Source organism: Rhagoletis pomonella, unplaced genomic scaffold (genome assembly GCF_013731165.1).
Source record: "Rhagoletis pomonella isolate Grant_MI unplaced genomic scaffold, Rhpom_1.0 Rhpom_scaffold_00007, whole genome shotgun sequence".
Taxonomy (NCBI): Eukaryota; Metazoa; Arthropoda; class Insecta; order Diptera; family Tephritidae; genus Rhagoletis; species Rhagoletis pomonella.
In genome coordinates, this window is record NW_023458561.1 from 26,326,499 (window position 1) to 26,342,198 (window position 15,700).

At 33.6% G+C, this 15,700-nt stretch overlaps 2 protein-coding genes across 2 annotated transcripts; both read right to left on the minus strand.

The window, feature by feature from the left end:
• Positions 1-759: 759 nt before the first annotated feature.
• On the minus strand, positions 760-7,569 carry LOC118743671 (protein late bloomer-like). The gene is made up of 6 exons (XM_036476435.1): positions 7,336-7,569; positions 6,564-6,657; positions 3,142-3,303; positions 2,916-3,077; positions 2,632-2,832; positions 760-1,006 (listed from the first exon to the last, which is right to left on the minus strand). The coding sequence occupies exons 2-6, from the start codon at positions 6,630-6,632 to the stop codon at positions 920-922; spliced, it is 681 nt and encodes a 226-aa protein (XP_036332328.1). The 5' UTR covers positions 6,633-6,657; positions 7,336-7,569; the 3' UTR covers positions 760-919.
• A 2,011-nt stretch (positions 7,570-9,580) lies between these two features.
• Positions 9,581-14,270, minus strand: LOC118743672 (tetraspanin-9). Its single transcript, XM_036476436.1, has 6 exons — positions 14,140-14,270; positions 13,893-14,072; positions 10,597-10,779; positions 10,353-10,517; positions 10,036-10,233; positions 9,581-9,936 (listed from the first exon to the last, which is right to left on the minus strand). The coding sequence occupies exons 2-6, from the start codon at positions 13,950-13,952 to the stop codon at positions 9,859-9,861; spliced, it is 684 nt and encodes a 227-aa protein (XP_036332329.1). The 5' UTR covers positions 13,953-14,072; positions 14,140-14,270; the 3' UTR covers positions 9,581-9,858.
• Between the last annotated feature and the right edge of the window lie 1,430 nt (positions 14,271-15,700).

A 15,700-nucleotide genomic window follows, 5' to 3' on the forward strand; every position in this document is an offset into this window, starting at 1 on the left:
ACTCCCAACCAACCAACCGCCGCTAAAGAAGTTTCACTTCAAAAATTTTCAAGAACGGCCTATTACAGAATTCGATTCAAAACCGCCCTATCTCAGTTGCTGATTTAGAAACGCTCTATCTCAGCACATTTTCAATATATTTTGAAGTAATCAAACAAATTGTGAGATAAGCTGAAAATATTAATAATAAAATAATAATAATATCAATTTTGAAATAGGGCGTTCTCGAAAGGTTTTTTCAGATGGGGCATTATCGAACTGGCTACCGAGATAGGTTGATTTTCCACTCAGCAGTCGATATGCTTTGAGTCTAATCAATACTCTGCAGAAAAAGGAATACTCGCAGCTCATCAGCAAGCCTCTTTTAGCTGGTCGGTCGTACCATTAGATCTAGGTGTGCGCTTTTTTGGGGGCCCTACGCACAACTCCTTTGTAGGTGATGTGCGTCCTACTTAACTTAAGGGAGGTGGAATCTCCTAAGCACTACCCGACCACTATAGCGTCTTTCAAACTGAGGTTGCTTCAATAGAGGAGGCGGCCGAATATTTACGTACAGGAGAAGTCTTATGTAATAACATCTACATTTACTCAGACAGTCAGTCAGGCGTTAGGCTCAGAAACTTTGCGGCACCTGTTATGCAGATGATCTGCGCTCTGTAGTAGAAGAAGAAAGTTCATGGTACAGAATTCTGTTAGGGTTTCAACGACGAAAAAACGTCACGTGAGGGTTTGATGTCACAACGGGCTCATAATTACAGGCCTACAGGCTGAAGGGTTAATAGCACTCCACTTCAACCCATTAAACTTCCAATTTAATTTATGAATTAACATCTAAAATCATACATATGTATGCTGTATCTTTAATTTTAAATTATTTATTACATTATACTGGCCAAAAGCTCACACATAAAGTATCCAATTATTCATTAATGATGATTTGTTCACGCTTCTGTTTGAGATTTTCCATGCTGCGTGTGAAATAATAGGCTGAGATTACTCCTAAGACCTGGAAATATAAAAAACAGATAGAAATTTTAATGAATGCCGCCGAATGGAAATATGTACTTAAGCCAGAACTCTAATCTTATTCAGATAACTAGCTGTAGCTATTTTAAATTAAGGACACAAAGAATGCCCATTAGGCTGTATCAACTTATACGCATAAAATAAAATTCGCCGTACACACCTGTGTCGCATTTTTGTTAGGCGATTTCGATAAAAAAAAAAAACATTTTTTTCGAACCTGGGGTCCACTTTTTGAACTTTTCTATGGCACCTACATTCAGCAAAACATTTTTTTTAAATAGTTCTACAGGAATTTTCAAAAACTTTGCAAATTTATGAATTTGGTAAACTTTAATTTACTGGCATTAGGGTGGTATGAGCGGAGATTTGGTGGGTAAGCACCGCTTACTTAAGGTCAATGAACTCCTGAACAAAAAAATTTGCTCCTCGATACAAAAACAGCGATAAATCATGCTTTAAGATCCGATAGTAAATGCCGAAGATATGATGGAAAATGCATAAAGGCAACCGCTACGTTTAGCCAAAAAATCGAAATTGCCTTCGAATCAAAATATTTCCTTAGCAAAAGTTTAATGGTTTTTGGCGAGCTTTAATTAATTAACTTTAGGGTGGCAAGAACTGGGATCTGGTGCGTTAATACTAGAACGTGATGCATGAGGTCGATAACACATATCGAACATACATATATTCCGACGAATTTGTAACCTCCACCTTTTTTCGATGTCAGTTAAAAATATAAAAGCGTGACCCCTACGTTCAGCAAAAGAAAAATAAACAATTTCAAAGTGTACGACGAGTTTTTTATTTTCTTGCACAGTCTAATGCGCATAGGTACGAAAAACTTTCATAATTTTCATAGTGGATTTTATAGCTGCAGTTTTCGCCAGCATTTAACTTTAGAAATCGAAGGTTTTAACAGTTTCTACCAATTTAAACATTAAAACTCTTAGCATCTGCTTTTTGTTAAAAAGCATGATTAGTGCAAGAAAATTTACGGATGCAAATATGTACTTTTCCTTTTTTGCTTTGCTCATGGACTTATTTTGAATAACTTTAATGTAGCAATATGTACATTAGAGCGGTTCAATTTGTATGGAATGTTTTTTCGACTAAGCGCGTATAGCACAGGAAGATTCTACGTATAATTCTAAGCAAATTTGCCGAAAAAGCCATGGGTCTAAAATCAATTTAAAGTTTGCCAAATTGCGAAAGAGGTTTCTTTTACTTAGTATTTTGCTGTAGTGTCGTAAAGAAGTGCTTTAATTATGTATAAAAACATGGTGAAAGGGGTTTTGGGATGAGGAATATATTTCTGAGCTTATCTTCTCCCTAAAACATCCGCCAGAGGGCGCAATAGTGAAAATTTTCACATATCGTATATTTTACTTTTCCTTGAAACACATTGAGAAATACGGCTTTAAAGTTTTGAATTTACATACAGTTTTGAATTTACATACGCTCTACGCGGATAGTAAAAAAAAAAATAACTCGCCCTAATGTGCATGCTAATGCCTACAATTTCGCAACTACTGTACTAGATATTACATATGTGCATGCATACGCTCTTGCGAGTATATTTTCATCTTACATAATTTCACACCTTACCTGAAAAGCAATTAGTCCCACAATTATCAAGACTAGATTATCACTTTGTTCATTGAAAAAAGTAGTCACTGCAACAACACAACCTTTGGCATAGATATTCTGATCTTCAGAGCAATTTCCCCAGCGACAACAACTATTCGGCAGAGTTTGTTGTTTGTCCGGCAAATAATCCTGAGGACTATCGCGACCGCAGCAGTAGTGCTAAAATCAACAAATAAGTCACTTAAATATCAAATAAATTTTAAAATCTATGAAAGCCATTAACTTCATATGCATTTATGTACCTGCTCTTGAATTTCATCCAACACCTCCTGCGTATCTGGCCGTTCATTCCAAATACCTTGCACACGTTTCGCCGCCATTATTGTTAAATCATCCTTTAGAATGCCGAATGCAATCAAACAGATCGTTTGCAAAACTATGCACAGCACTGTGGCCACAATATACTGCAATATGAAAAATTTGTAAAGATAAAAAGTGTTTTTTTAATCATTTTACTGACTTATTCACCGCCCATGACAGCATTAACGACTGACGCACCGACGCCATAGCACCCATGAATGCAATAAACATTGCTAGGAAGCCGATAGAAGCTGCCGTATATGCACCGCCTAAGGATCCGGCGCCGCCCAATGAAACGACGCCGCAAGAGATGAGGAGAACATCGAAGGCCTGAAATATTTTTTGTAGTTGGTAGGATAAGCTATATAGATAGGATATAGATAAGATAGCTCTTTTGGCTAGTTGCATTTCTTTTGTAATAAAAATATATGTTTTGTTTATTCTTCATGTAAATAAGTAATTCAAATAAATTTTATATATACCTACAAAATATGTATGTACATTACGGTGGTCCACAAATGAGTGTAAAATAGTAAAGTCCGAATTTTAATACTCTCACCTCCTAGGATGGTTCTATATCGAAAAAATATACCCTATATCAAAAAAACATTTAGAGCTCGCTCAAAGCGTTCAAAGTTGTCGATGTCTTTTATATGGGACAAAATCAAATTTTCGTGGAAATGAGGTATCGAATTATTTAAAATCAATATCTTCGATCGGAAAATTCTGTGTCTCATCAGGACACATCGAATAATAACACCAAATTTTTTATTTTACCTCTTTTTAATGCTAACGATTTTTTGTAGGTCCGCCATTGCATTTTTAGGGGTTTTTGGGACCTATAAAAATTAGTTATCATTTAAAACGGTTTAATAAAAATTGGGTAGTATTATTGGAAGTGTCCTGAAAAGATAGCAAAATATTGATTTTTACAAATTCTAGACCATTTCTACGAAAAATGGTTTTTCCCCATATGAAACATATGAAAAACTCAGAGCACCTTGAGCAACCTATAAATATTTTTTGATTTCAAAGTAAAAAAGGGGTATCGTTTTCAGAATAGAGCAATTCTATGGTGTGAGAGCACCGACTTTAATCTTTTTTTGGGCCGCCATAACAAACTTATGCATACCAAACGGTCTAATATTTGCCTAGTCATTACATAGTTCTATGCTTTTCATTTTCGCTGTTGTGATGTTTTTGCCAGGTGGAATGCACCACAACATAATCTTTAAAAATAATTACTGCAAAGAATTTATGGTTCTATACAAACTCAAACAACATTCATACATATATGTACATGTACGTAAATAGAACATTGTATGAGCGGCAAATTTTAATTACTTACAGCTGGGAAGACCAGAAAGTTAAAATTTAAATTAGCAAGCTATTTACATATGTACATACAGTGCTCTATATCTCGCTGCTTGTTAAATAGCAGTGCAGTCGCAGTCGGGAATAAAGAGTCTGAACTATTACCAAGATGAAAATTGGGAACATAACCACCGCTCGCAAAGGGATTTGCAAGAAACTTATTATTTCTTTGAAAAGTAATTCGTCCAAAGAATTCTTCAGTGGTATTGATACTACGAGTCAAGCATATACCAGGCTAGCAAAAGACCATAAAAAGAAGAAATATAAAGGCTTTATAGTGCCTTCATGGAGACAAGGAGTGGAACTCTTTCTTGGAAATCAAATGATGATTACAGGCAGAAGCGGGAGCAATGGTGTCAAGGACAGTTACCTCCACACAGTACTCCCTACACAGAAGATTGTAATATCTTCCGAACCAGCCACGCTAATACTAAAACATTTGCATAAGTTTGCGTGCCAAGCGTTCGGGATTCTCGGGACTATTTCAGGATTTTCAACCTATTATTCATTTGAAAATCTTAAAAAAATAAATGTTGTTTTTGTCCAGATAGCTTTTACTAGACGACCCACTGTGCCTCTGCTGAATTTGCAATCAGTTACAGTACTTCCGGCATCGGCCATTGAAATCACCGTCAGAAAGTAGTTGAACATTATGTGAGTGAACCTATGTTGACTTCGACCTCCGCAGGTCTACCTTGGTCTTTGAACAGATAGGACAGCTTCTTCCTCTCCTTTTTACGTTACGTTAAGAACGATGTGTTGAGGAACGAACACCTGGATGACGCTCTTAACGGCACCATTCGTCTGATATTTTGTTACTATATTTAATTTAATTCAATTTTTAAGATGTTGTTATTTCCGATCGGTTTGTAAAATTTTTCGATACTTATTTAATTTTTTCTTTTTTAAAATAATCTTTTTTCTTCATTTAATTTTCTTTTAGTTTTTATTCTGTTAAAAAGAAAAACTATTTTTTTAATTCTTTTAATTTTTAGAAAATTATTAAAGTTTTCTTTTTAACTTAATTTCCCCTTAATTTAATTTAATGTTCGCTTAATTTTTAGATTTTGCTGTTTGAAACAGAAGGTTTTTTTCTTCAACTAAATTTTTAGAAAATTATTTCATTTATTGTTTCCATTTTAAATTTTATTTATTTTTCCTTTTTAAATTTACTTTTTTTTAAGTATAAATTTTAATTTTTAATTAATTTTCTTTTAAAACTAAAATTTTTTTTTTATTTTCTTTTAATTTTAAGCTTTTATTCTTCTAAAATTAGGATTTTTTTTCATTTCATTTAATTTTTAGGAACTTATTTAATTTTTTCTTTTTTAAAATAATTTTTTTCTTAATTTACTTTTCTTTTACTTTTTATTCTTTTAAAAAGAAAAATTCGTTTCTTTAATTCGTTAATTTTTAGACTTATTAAATTTTTCTTTTTAACTGTATTTCCCTTAACTTAATTTATTGTTCTTTTAATTTTTAGACTTTGTTATTTCAAAAAGAAAAAAGTCTGTTTTTTTCTTCAATAATATTTTCATAAACTTATTTCATTTATTGTGTCTTTATTTTAAATTAACTTGTTTTTCTTTTTTTAATTTACATTTTTTCATTTTTAGATTTTCTTTTAAAACTACAAATATGTTTTTATTTTATTTTAATTTTTAAATACTATTTTATTTTTTGATTTTTTTCTTTTTCCAATTTATATTTAAGATTTTATTGTTTTAAAAAGAAAAAATAATTTTAATGTCATCTAATATTTTAAAAGTTTTATTTATTTTTGCTTTATTTTCTTTTTATTTATTTTTTATTTTTTTATTTAAATCACTTTTATTTATTAGTTTTTATTAGTTTAAGAATAGAAACATATATATATTTTGTTAATTAAATTATTAAATTAAATTAATTAAAAAACTTATTGCTAAAAGAAGGCGGAAACCCTTCGCACATCTTTCAATTAATCTTTCGAAAGGCAGTAGAGAGCTTTCAAGACAGTTGCCAGAATCGCATTATTAAACTACCTTTCAACTAAACACCCCGATTCACCAAAAATTTACCTGGTACGTCTCTTAATTCAGTTTTGATTTTAATTTGGTTGGTTCAAAATTGATTAAAAAATGTGAAAAACGATTGTAAGTATTCTGTTTAGAGTTTCTATATTCGAATCTCTTTCTTAAAACTACATATTTTGTTTACTAAATTTCTCGAGTACTCACAGTGATCAAACAATTCAACACCAGGAAGACATATTTCCACAGCGTAGCCGTTGAGAAGGGCACTTCCATTTTGCCGAAGCTCCTTTGCTATTGGCTATCAAAAAAGAATGTTTTATTAAGCAAATAATCAAGTTTCTTGTTTGGCTAATGTTTTGTGTCAAATATGTTTGCACTAATTAAACAATTTAATTATTCACAAAAGTTGGGTCCTTTGCTAATAATAATGCATGCGAAGAAAGAAACACAAATAAGTGTCACTGATCTTAAACACTCTACATAATGTATTTTTTCACAGTAAAAGAAAAAATTGTGATTTGTTTTCTTTTGCACGTTTATTTTCGCTTTTTTTCAGTGGGTAATTTCTATTTTTTTTTGTGTTTTACGAATGCAGTTCAATCAGTGTTCACAAATGAACTGAATAGAGGCCAAAATAGAAATCAAAGCGCAACAATTTAATGCAAAAAAATATCTGTATACAAAACAACGACCAAAAAGGCACGGTAGGCGTTTCACACGCAATGCTTCGGTACTCGTGATGCCTTCGTTTTATGTGTAAAATGGAAAAGGAAACAATCGTAGGAAATTCTTTGTGCTCGCTTATGATTTATTTTTTATTTAGTTGAGATTTATTTGGTTTTTAAAATTTACTTAATTTACTTAATTTTATATTTGTATTCATTTTCTATAGTTTTTTTTTACCATTTATAATTTTATATTAGTTCTAATTTGGATTTTTAAAATCACTTGCTCTCTTCTTTTTTTGTTTACACACCTTCAAAATGTGCTCATTCAAGCAAAATTAATTAAGTAAACCACCTCACTCTGCGTCGTTTGCAACGAAATGATCGCAGCCGTGCCACATTGATGACTACGAGTGGCATTTAGGTACGTCCGAAAACAAATGTGAACATCTAATTAACACAAGGCAGGAATAGAAACGCTCGTGGAAAATCGAATGACTGAAAAGTCTGCTCTACTCATACACAAAACTGGGCGATATAGATATGTATAAACATGCACACACACACACACACATACACACACACCTATTTAAATAATACACAATGTGCGATCGGTTACAAAATTTTTGTACACAGTAAAATTAAATCAAAACTAAGCGTACGTATTTACTTGCCGGCTCTCTTAATGAGATACAAATGTACGTAAACATACAGTGACTCAAAAAAATGACCACGTGTAGATTTTTCCTAAATATTCGTAATGTTTTTCGAGCTAAATTCTTTTTGTTCTTCTTCTATAAAAATACCGTCCAAGCTTTACCCAAAAACCACATAAATCACAGTTTCAAACTTTATAACTATATAAAATTTAAGAAAATTCAACCAATTTTCATCAATATTTAAAATTTTTTATCTGAATCTTTAGAACATTTTTGGGTATGCAGTTCTATAATCGAACCGTATGAAATGAAATGCGGGCGACTATTAGCAACAAAATTTCGAAAAATCAACGCCAGTTTTTGTAAATTGCACTCGTTATATAAAAAAAAAAAACCCAAAGCAGCCTTAAAAAAATCTCAAAAATGAACGCGATTTTTTAGCCGGTTGAAACATTGGACTCAAATTGTGTGGGCTATAAATTTGCATACCCAAAAATGTTCTAAAGATTCAGATTGAAAAGCTGAAATTTTGATGGCAATAAAAAAAGTAAAAAGTCAAAGTTCGGGCGGAGCCGAACATTAATACCCGGCGCAAGTATTAAATATAGTTTTTTCACCTTTCCGAAAAGTACCGTGGTAAGCAGGGGTGGTTTTACCCCTATTTCAAATATTTTCGATAAAACTCTCAGTTAGAAACAAGTAGATAAACTTATGTACACAGCTATATGTGGGCGGTATCACGCCTATTTTCCAAAATTCCATAATAATGTCCCTTTTTTTCACGGGATTGTTGTTAGTATCAATTTTGTGTAAGTAAGCGTCTTCTAATTACGAAATATCGAAATTTCAAGTATTTCTGAAATTTACCATTATATGAAAAGTGGGCGTAGTTTAGTCAGATTTCAATTACTTTCAACGTTTTGTTCTAATGTGGCAAGCACAATAACCATACCAAAATTGGTACACATTCGTCGAACGGTTACCGAGATACACATATGTGTGTGGTGCCACGCCCGTTTTCCAAAATTGTTATATAAACGTAATTTTTGCTAAAGAATTATTGCAAACATCAAATTTGAATAAATTAGCTTTAGTATTTACTGATTTATCGAAGATTTCGTATTTCTCTAAATTACCGTTATATGGGATGTGGGCATGGTTATTATCCGATTTTTTAAATTTTCAGCCGTTTTCTATGTTGTACCAAGGTCAACAATTGTGCCAAGCTTGGGAGAAATTTGTGGAGCGGTTTCCAAGATATACACATGGGCATGGCTACGCCCGTTTTCCAAAAATTTACATTATTCTTATTTTTCGTCTAATCATGAGTGCAAATATCAATTTTGAGTGAGTAAGCTTCAGTAGTTACTAAAATATCGCAGTTTTAGTGTTTCTGAAAACTACCGTTATATGAGAAATGGGCGTGGTTGCAGTCCGATTTCACCCATTTTCAATACCTCGTATATTCGTCCTACGCTAAAAAGAAGTACCTAAACATACCAAGTTTCGTTGAGATATCTAAATTTTTACTCGAGTTGTCGTGTGCACAGACGGAGGATGGACGGACGGACGGACGAACGGACAGACAGTCACGGCTTAATTCCTTTCTCTTTTCATACTGAGCATATATGTATATATATACATTTGTCTATATCTAATTCGATTCCTTTAGGTTGTTACAAACAACCGTTATATGAACAAAGTTATAATATGAAAATTTAATGGGGTGTATTCATAGTCGAAATAGAGTCGATTCTAAAAATAGCTGCAATAGCTGCTAATGACAGATATGTCATTAAAAGTTATATCTAAGGTTTTAACTCCTATCCACTTATCACTTTTTCAAGTATTGTGTTCCACCAGTGGAATGAGTACGCTTTTTGTATTATTTATCTCGGACTTGTTTTTAATATTTGAATAAAAGCTGAAAATTTTGTAGTTACGCATGTATGCACATATGTATGTTTGTATTTTTTAGCATTTTCCATTTGACTAGTAAAATTTGTATTAAAATTTTTTGTTACTTTTTTTTCGAACAATAACAAAATTATTAGGTACATTCGTTATATGAGTAATCGCGATTAGAATACGATTTTTAGCAATCAGTGCTTAACTGACACATTACTAGATACGTAAATATGTTCATATGTATGTATTTATGCACTATTTAAAAGTTTACATCCAACGCAAATTTCGCCTGCTCTCGTTCTTCACGCTGCTGTATAACATCCAAGCCAAAACGGCGCCAACAATCTGCAATTGAACACAAACACGCACACAAATGAATTAACTTATATTGTTTTTTTTTTTTACCAAAACTACTATGCAGCTACAACTTTTGCTATCACCCACCTCGCCAATTATCAAAATCCAACTGACCACGCCGAACATAAGCATCTTCCCCGAAAGGTATTCTTCGAATTTCGCCTGACAACCCTCTTTGTAAATATTATCGACAATTTGGCAATTGCGGTCCTTGCAACACGTTCGCGGTATGTCGTGTTGTATGTGGTGATAATCGTCGGTGCTGTTGACACCACAGCAGTGCAACTGCGAAGCAAAAAAAAAACATAAAACAAAGTAAATAAGTACGGGTAATTTTATGTTGATTGATTTGCTTTTGATGTGCGACTAATAAAAATGTCATCATCGAATCATCCAACTCATACCCAATCCTCGTAGTAGGCCAATGTGCCTGGCGCCTTCAATTCATACTCCCACAGCTGTTCGAAACCATCGTGTACGCTGCCCGACAGCCCATCCTTGGTGCCTTGTGAAGCCATGGCGGCCAAAATCAGTTGTAACAGTATCAACACTACTAAGCTGATGATGTACTAAATATTTACAAAAGGGAAAGTATTATTTATCACAGGTCTTCCAAAAGTATGTTTTGTATGTCAAATTTCTACTTACTACAATTAATTTTGTTCGTGACTCGTGTATCGCAGCTATGCAGCCGAATATCGAAATTACTACAATAACAACACCCAATGCAATTATGAGTCCACCGGCTAAATTTTCACCATGATCGACGTTGTTGTGGGAAGCGCTGACCAGCACAAAAATACCAAAGGCTATGAGAACTATGCCGAGGAGCTGAAATGTTATTTAGCTAACAGGTAACAAATGTATATAAATAGATGTGTACATGTGTATGTATGCATATGAATAATGGTAATTTAGGCAAAAACAATTAATATTGAGGATATATATTTTTATCTGTCCAGCTTATAAGTAAACAGGGGCACTCCGCAGGATCGCCATCTTTCACTCTTCATCTAGATAATCGTGTTAAATGACGTTCTGGAGGAGTTGGATAGGAACGTATGCGTCATAGGGAAGTTCTTGGGCACTCGATACGACTAAATTTGGACACCAATTGGTCTGCTAGTTGCAGATGTTTTATAAATCTTGGAAAGAGGGAACTCGCGCTATTTACCAGGAGGCTCCTTTAATAGGGTATGTTTCACTTGTTCCTCTGAGAGGGTCAAGTTCTTGGCCGTGATTTTGGAGGGAAAATTATCGTCGCAATGTCTTGAGTTATCGTGAAATCTAAATATTGTGAAGCGATTAAAATGGGTTACTGATGGCCTACTACTGTTGTAAAAAAATCACGACGAAGAGAGAGAGAAACCATAAGAAAGCCAGCCATGTTATATAGGACCATTGTCTGGTGGAGTTCTGTAGGAAAATTTACCTACCTGCCTTTTTCAGGCAGTATTTTGCTGACCAGAAGTCTAAATAGCTACTCTGATAGCCGAGCCGCAAACACGACGCAGGGATCGCTAATGGTGCACTCGAAACTGGTCGGGGAATTCTTACCTCTCTTTCATTCGCCTGCGAATATTTCCAAATCAAGGCGATTCGGGTCCCGGAACAAAGTGATATCATTTGAAATTGTAGAGCTGAAGAAGTGGCTAGGCAGTGTACTCTCGAGCCAACTTGTGGGCTACTCATGAGGATATGGGCTAAAAGCCGGCTCAGCGTGTACTGCCCAAAAACCCCGACATACAAAGTCCTTCTGGTCGGGTCAAGGAAGCTTCTTAAACTAGCCAAGCGCAAACTCTCGATTCCTACAAGTGTACTGACAGAGCATGGTCCGTTAGAAATCCTACTGCCGCAGCTGTTAGGGGGATAAGGTGGAATCATTTCAGCACTTCCTTTTCAGTTTCTCAGAATTCGCTCGCACTCCTCAGGAACCCTCCGGTTTGGACATCAGCTGTCTGCGGAACTTTTTTTAAGTACCCAGCTTCCCCTAACTCAACGTAGTTACCGTTCATATTTAACAATGTAGTAACACAACGGACAATCTAATAAATATCTAACTAAGCCCTCTGGGGTTGCCAACTTAGCCTAACCTAACCTAGCTACATATGCCAAATCCACGACAGTTTATATTATTGATGGAACCAAAGAGATCAATCAAGGGTATCTACAAGTATTTCTTCGTCTTCGTGGTCGCTGTGGCCCAGTCCAACATAGCACCCCAGTCGTTTCTCTTCTGTGCCAATTGACGCCAATTTCAAATGCCAAATGAAACGAAGTCCTTCTCCACCTAGTCTTTCCATCGCAAAGGCAAAGCGACAGGGTGGGGATGGCTGGGGTCGGTTGCTAATGTCATCATATCTGAACAGTTACTTCAGTTTTCAAAACTAAGGTGTCAAATTAAAGGGTTTGACCTGTGAATGTGCAATGAGGCTTTATTTTTTTCGAAAAGAGTTGCCACATGTTAAAAAATCAAATTAAAATTACTTAATTGGCTAACTGAATTTTTACAATACGGGTATCAACGAAATGTTTTATAAAAGGCTTTATTTCTAAACTACATGAAGGAGCGTTGCCACTTGTTTACGCAATCAAATTCAATTTAAATTAAAGCAATTAGGGTGTCAGAGGAAAAAAATTTGGAAGGTTTAAGTTTGAAAATATTTTGAAAAGGGTTGCCACCTGTTTTAAAAACCAAATTTAATTAAACCATTCACAAAATATATGAAATATTAAAATATAGATATTAAGCGAAAGACTCTAAGAAAATCTTAGAAATATTTTAGGTGTTTGTAGAGAGTAGCCACCTGTTTAAAAAGTAAATTCAAATTATATGATAGGTAAATAAATTAATAACGATGGGCAATGATATACATATTTGTTGTATTTATTACTGGCATTGTGCGTAAATTTTTTTCGTGTAATTTTTGTTTTTGTACTCCTGCCGAAAGGTTCAGAAAGAAATTTCGTATAAAATTCGATCTCGGATGCCCTAATTCGGGACCTGTATTAATTTAATAGCAGGGAGACTCAAACAATTATTCTCCGTCAAAGTTAAATTTTAAAATTTTATTTAAGGTGTGTTCGATGACAAAATATGTATGTTCATTTAAATCTGTTCCTTCTCTGTGTGTTTCTTCTCTTCTGTGTTAAATCTGTTGTTGTTTTCTTTCTTTCGGCAAAGTATTGATAGAATTTTAGCCTTTGTTTATAAAAAATGGTAGAAAATATAATATAGCTAAAAAGTTGGTAGATCTACTATTAAAGTGGTAAAGTCCGTGCACAAACAAACAAATCTTCGATTTATGAAATATACTTTATTTTTTATGAGTAAGGGTGTTAGTTAATATATTTTCGAAGGTATTTAATCTTAGAAATTTAACCTATATTTTTATAACTCGATTCTACATATCGTGCACTTTCTTAATTCAGTACTTTAGCTGAATGAAATCTTTCAAATAGGTGGCAACCCGCTACAAAAATATTTTCGACAGTAAACTTTCTTAATTCTCTTTAGTTTGATACCCATATTGCAATATTTAATTTCTCTTATCAATTAAATCAAAATGAAATTTTCCAACAAGTGGCAAAATCCTCCAGAAAAATATTGCAATATTTAATTTATCTTATTAATTAAATTAAATTAATATTTTCAAACAGCTGGCAGCCTTCCACAAAAATTTGTTCGACTGTAAGTCTTCTTAAACCTTTTCTGTTGACAGCCATATTGCAATAGTTACTTTATCTTACCAATTTACTTAAACACACAGCCAGACAAAAATTCTAAAAATTTTTAATTTGGCTTCTGTTGCTCTAATAGAGACCCCCCCATATTCATTTTTCTTTATGTAGATGTATGTGTGTAAATATAGAATTTGAACGGAAATGCAATTAACATTCTAAAAGTTGTTTAAATTAAATACCTACTTTTGTCAATTACTCACCGTAAATATGAAATTTAACAGCAACAACAAATGCTTCGAGGTAGCTTTGCCTAGACCCATGTTTCAATCGAAATTGCAAATTGTTTTCAACAGAACGCTTTCTTCTTGGCTGAAAATGTGTGATTTCTTTCCATACAATTGCTGATGTAATCGTTGTGATCCAAATTTTAAGCTTTAAATCTAGAGACGTAGTTATATTTTAAGTAAATTTTGTTTGATTGCTTACAAAAATGGCGAGACAACTCACATGGTACAGCGATTTTCAGAATGTTAGCACATCAATTCACTAAGCAATGAAATTCAAATATTTTTACACGTTTCGAAATACATATGTTTGTGTAACGACTTTGTATGAGTAATTTTTACTTATAATTTATTATATGAAAAGCTTAAGAAAAATGTTAAGCAAAATTTTTTACAACCTTTAAACGCTTTAAAAAAAACATACACTTCTTATGAACCCTACTCCACTCGCCACAATCGCTGCGCCGGTCTTAGCTTGCGTTCGTAAACTGACTGAAAAACATTGCATTCGAAATTATACAAAAACCCACATATCCACATATCTAAATATATACATACATACATATGTATTTACCATATACATTTTCTACAATAAATATATGTAGATATATTTTATACTTCAACAATATTTTTATTTTGAAACGCTTATGCATTCGTTTGTATGTATGGATGAATGTAAGTTTTTAGTTAGTTGTGTGGGCCTCACATTCACTTGGTGGGGTAGATCGTTGTAGCTGAATGAGTTGTTGTACTTGGACTACGTATGACTGGCTGGTTGGGATGAAGCGTTTAGGGCGCGCGGTGAGGTTGACTTGATCGCATTCTCGCTCAACGTGTGCAAGTCACTTTTTACCGCTCATCTGTTCGGTGATTGCTTTTGTTGTTTGTTGGTCACAATTATTATATTGAGATTTTGTTGGCGCTGCTGTCATTCGCTTCGTTTACGCCGCTTCTTCTTATCTGTTAGCTGTTGTTTGCTAGCTGATTTGTGGATTTGTGACTTTTTGCTATTAGCCGATTTTATTCTCCACCAGCAGCAACCGCTAGCTGTAGCGTCAGCGTCACCGCTATCCCGCAACACCGCTAACCCACCGCTCCTACTTACATGTTCTTATTCTATATTATTAGCGGCTTTTAGTATTGTTTTGATTTTTGTTACGAACTAATAAAACCAAAACAACCACACCTTCATACTATGTACATACCCTTGTGGTCAGCTGATTAAGTTAAGTAACATTTTGATAAGTTTTGGTTATTTTTCTTCTGTCTATTTAATGTTTTTTAATTTTTGTTTATAAAAGTTTAGCACATTACATAACCAGCACCACATAAATCCACATTTCAAACTTCGTACAAAATTTATGCAAATTAAACAAACTTTAAGCAATAACAAAATACACGGGACTTTTACTTATATGCAATTGCTACCACCTTATATGAATGCGCCTTGCTCGAAAATTACTTTTATTTGAAGGAAAATGCCTAGCAACGTCAGCAAAAAAATAAATATTAAATGTCAACGGAATTTTCAAGCGTTTTAAAATTTGCACTTTAACCTAAAACAAGTAATTTTTAAGCAAAAAAACAAAACCGACTTCAATTCTCGTATACAAATTTAAGATTATCGTTACTTTCTTCATGAGTCAGTGATTGGATATAAACCAAATTAGTATGGGTGCACCTGTGAGGTAACACTTTTCCGTTATAGAAATCGGTTAAGGTGGTCAAAAGTTAGTTTTGGTGAAGTCGGTTAAATATTTAATGGGCTATAAAACTGCATACCC

Coding starts and splice junctions, on each gene's coding strand:
- LOC118743672 (XM_036476436.1), bottom strand. CDS start 13,952: ATGGGTCTAGGCAAAGCTACCTCGAAGCATTTGTTGTTGCTGTTAAAT. Junction 10,234..10,352: donor TGGCCTACTACGAGGATTGG/GTATGAGTTGGA, acceptor TTTGCTTCGCAG/TTGCACTGCTGTGGTGTCAA. Junction 9,937..10,035: donor GGATTTTGATAATTGGCGAG/GTGGGTGATAGC, acceptor GTTCAATTGCAG/ATTGTTGGCGCCGTTTTGGC.
- LOC118743671 (XM_036476435.1), bottom strand. CDS start 6,632: ATGGAAGTGCCCTTCTCAACGGCTACGCTGTGGAAATATGTCTTCCTG. Junction 2,833..2,915: donor TGGATGAAATTCAAGAGCAG/GTACATAAATGC, acceptor TGTTGATTTTAG/CACTACTGCTGCGGTCGCGA. Junction 1,007..2,631: donor TGGGACTAATTGCTTTTCAG/GTAAGGTGTGAA, acceptor TTATATTTCCAG/GTCTTAGGAGTAATCTCAGC.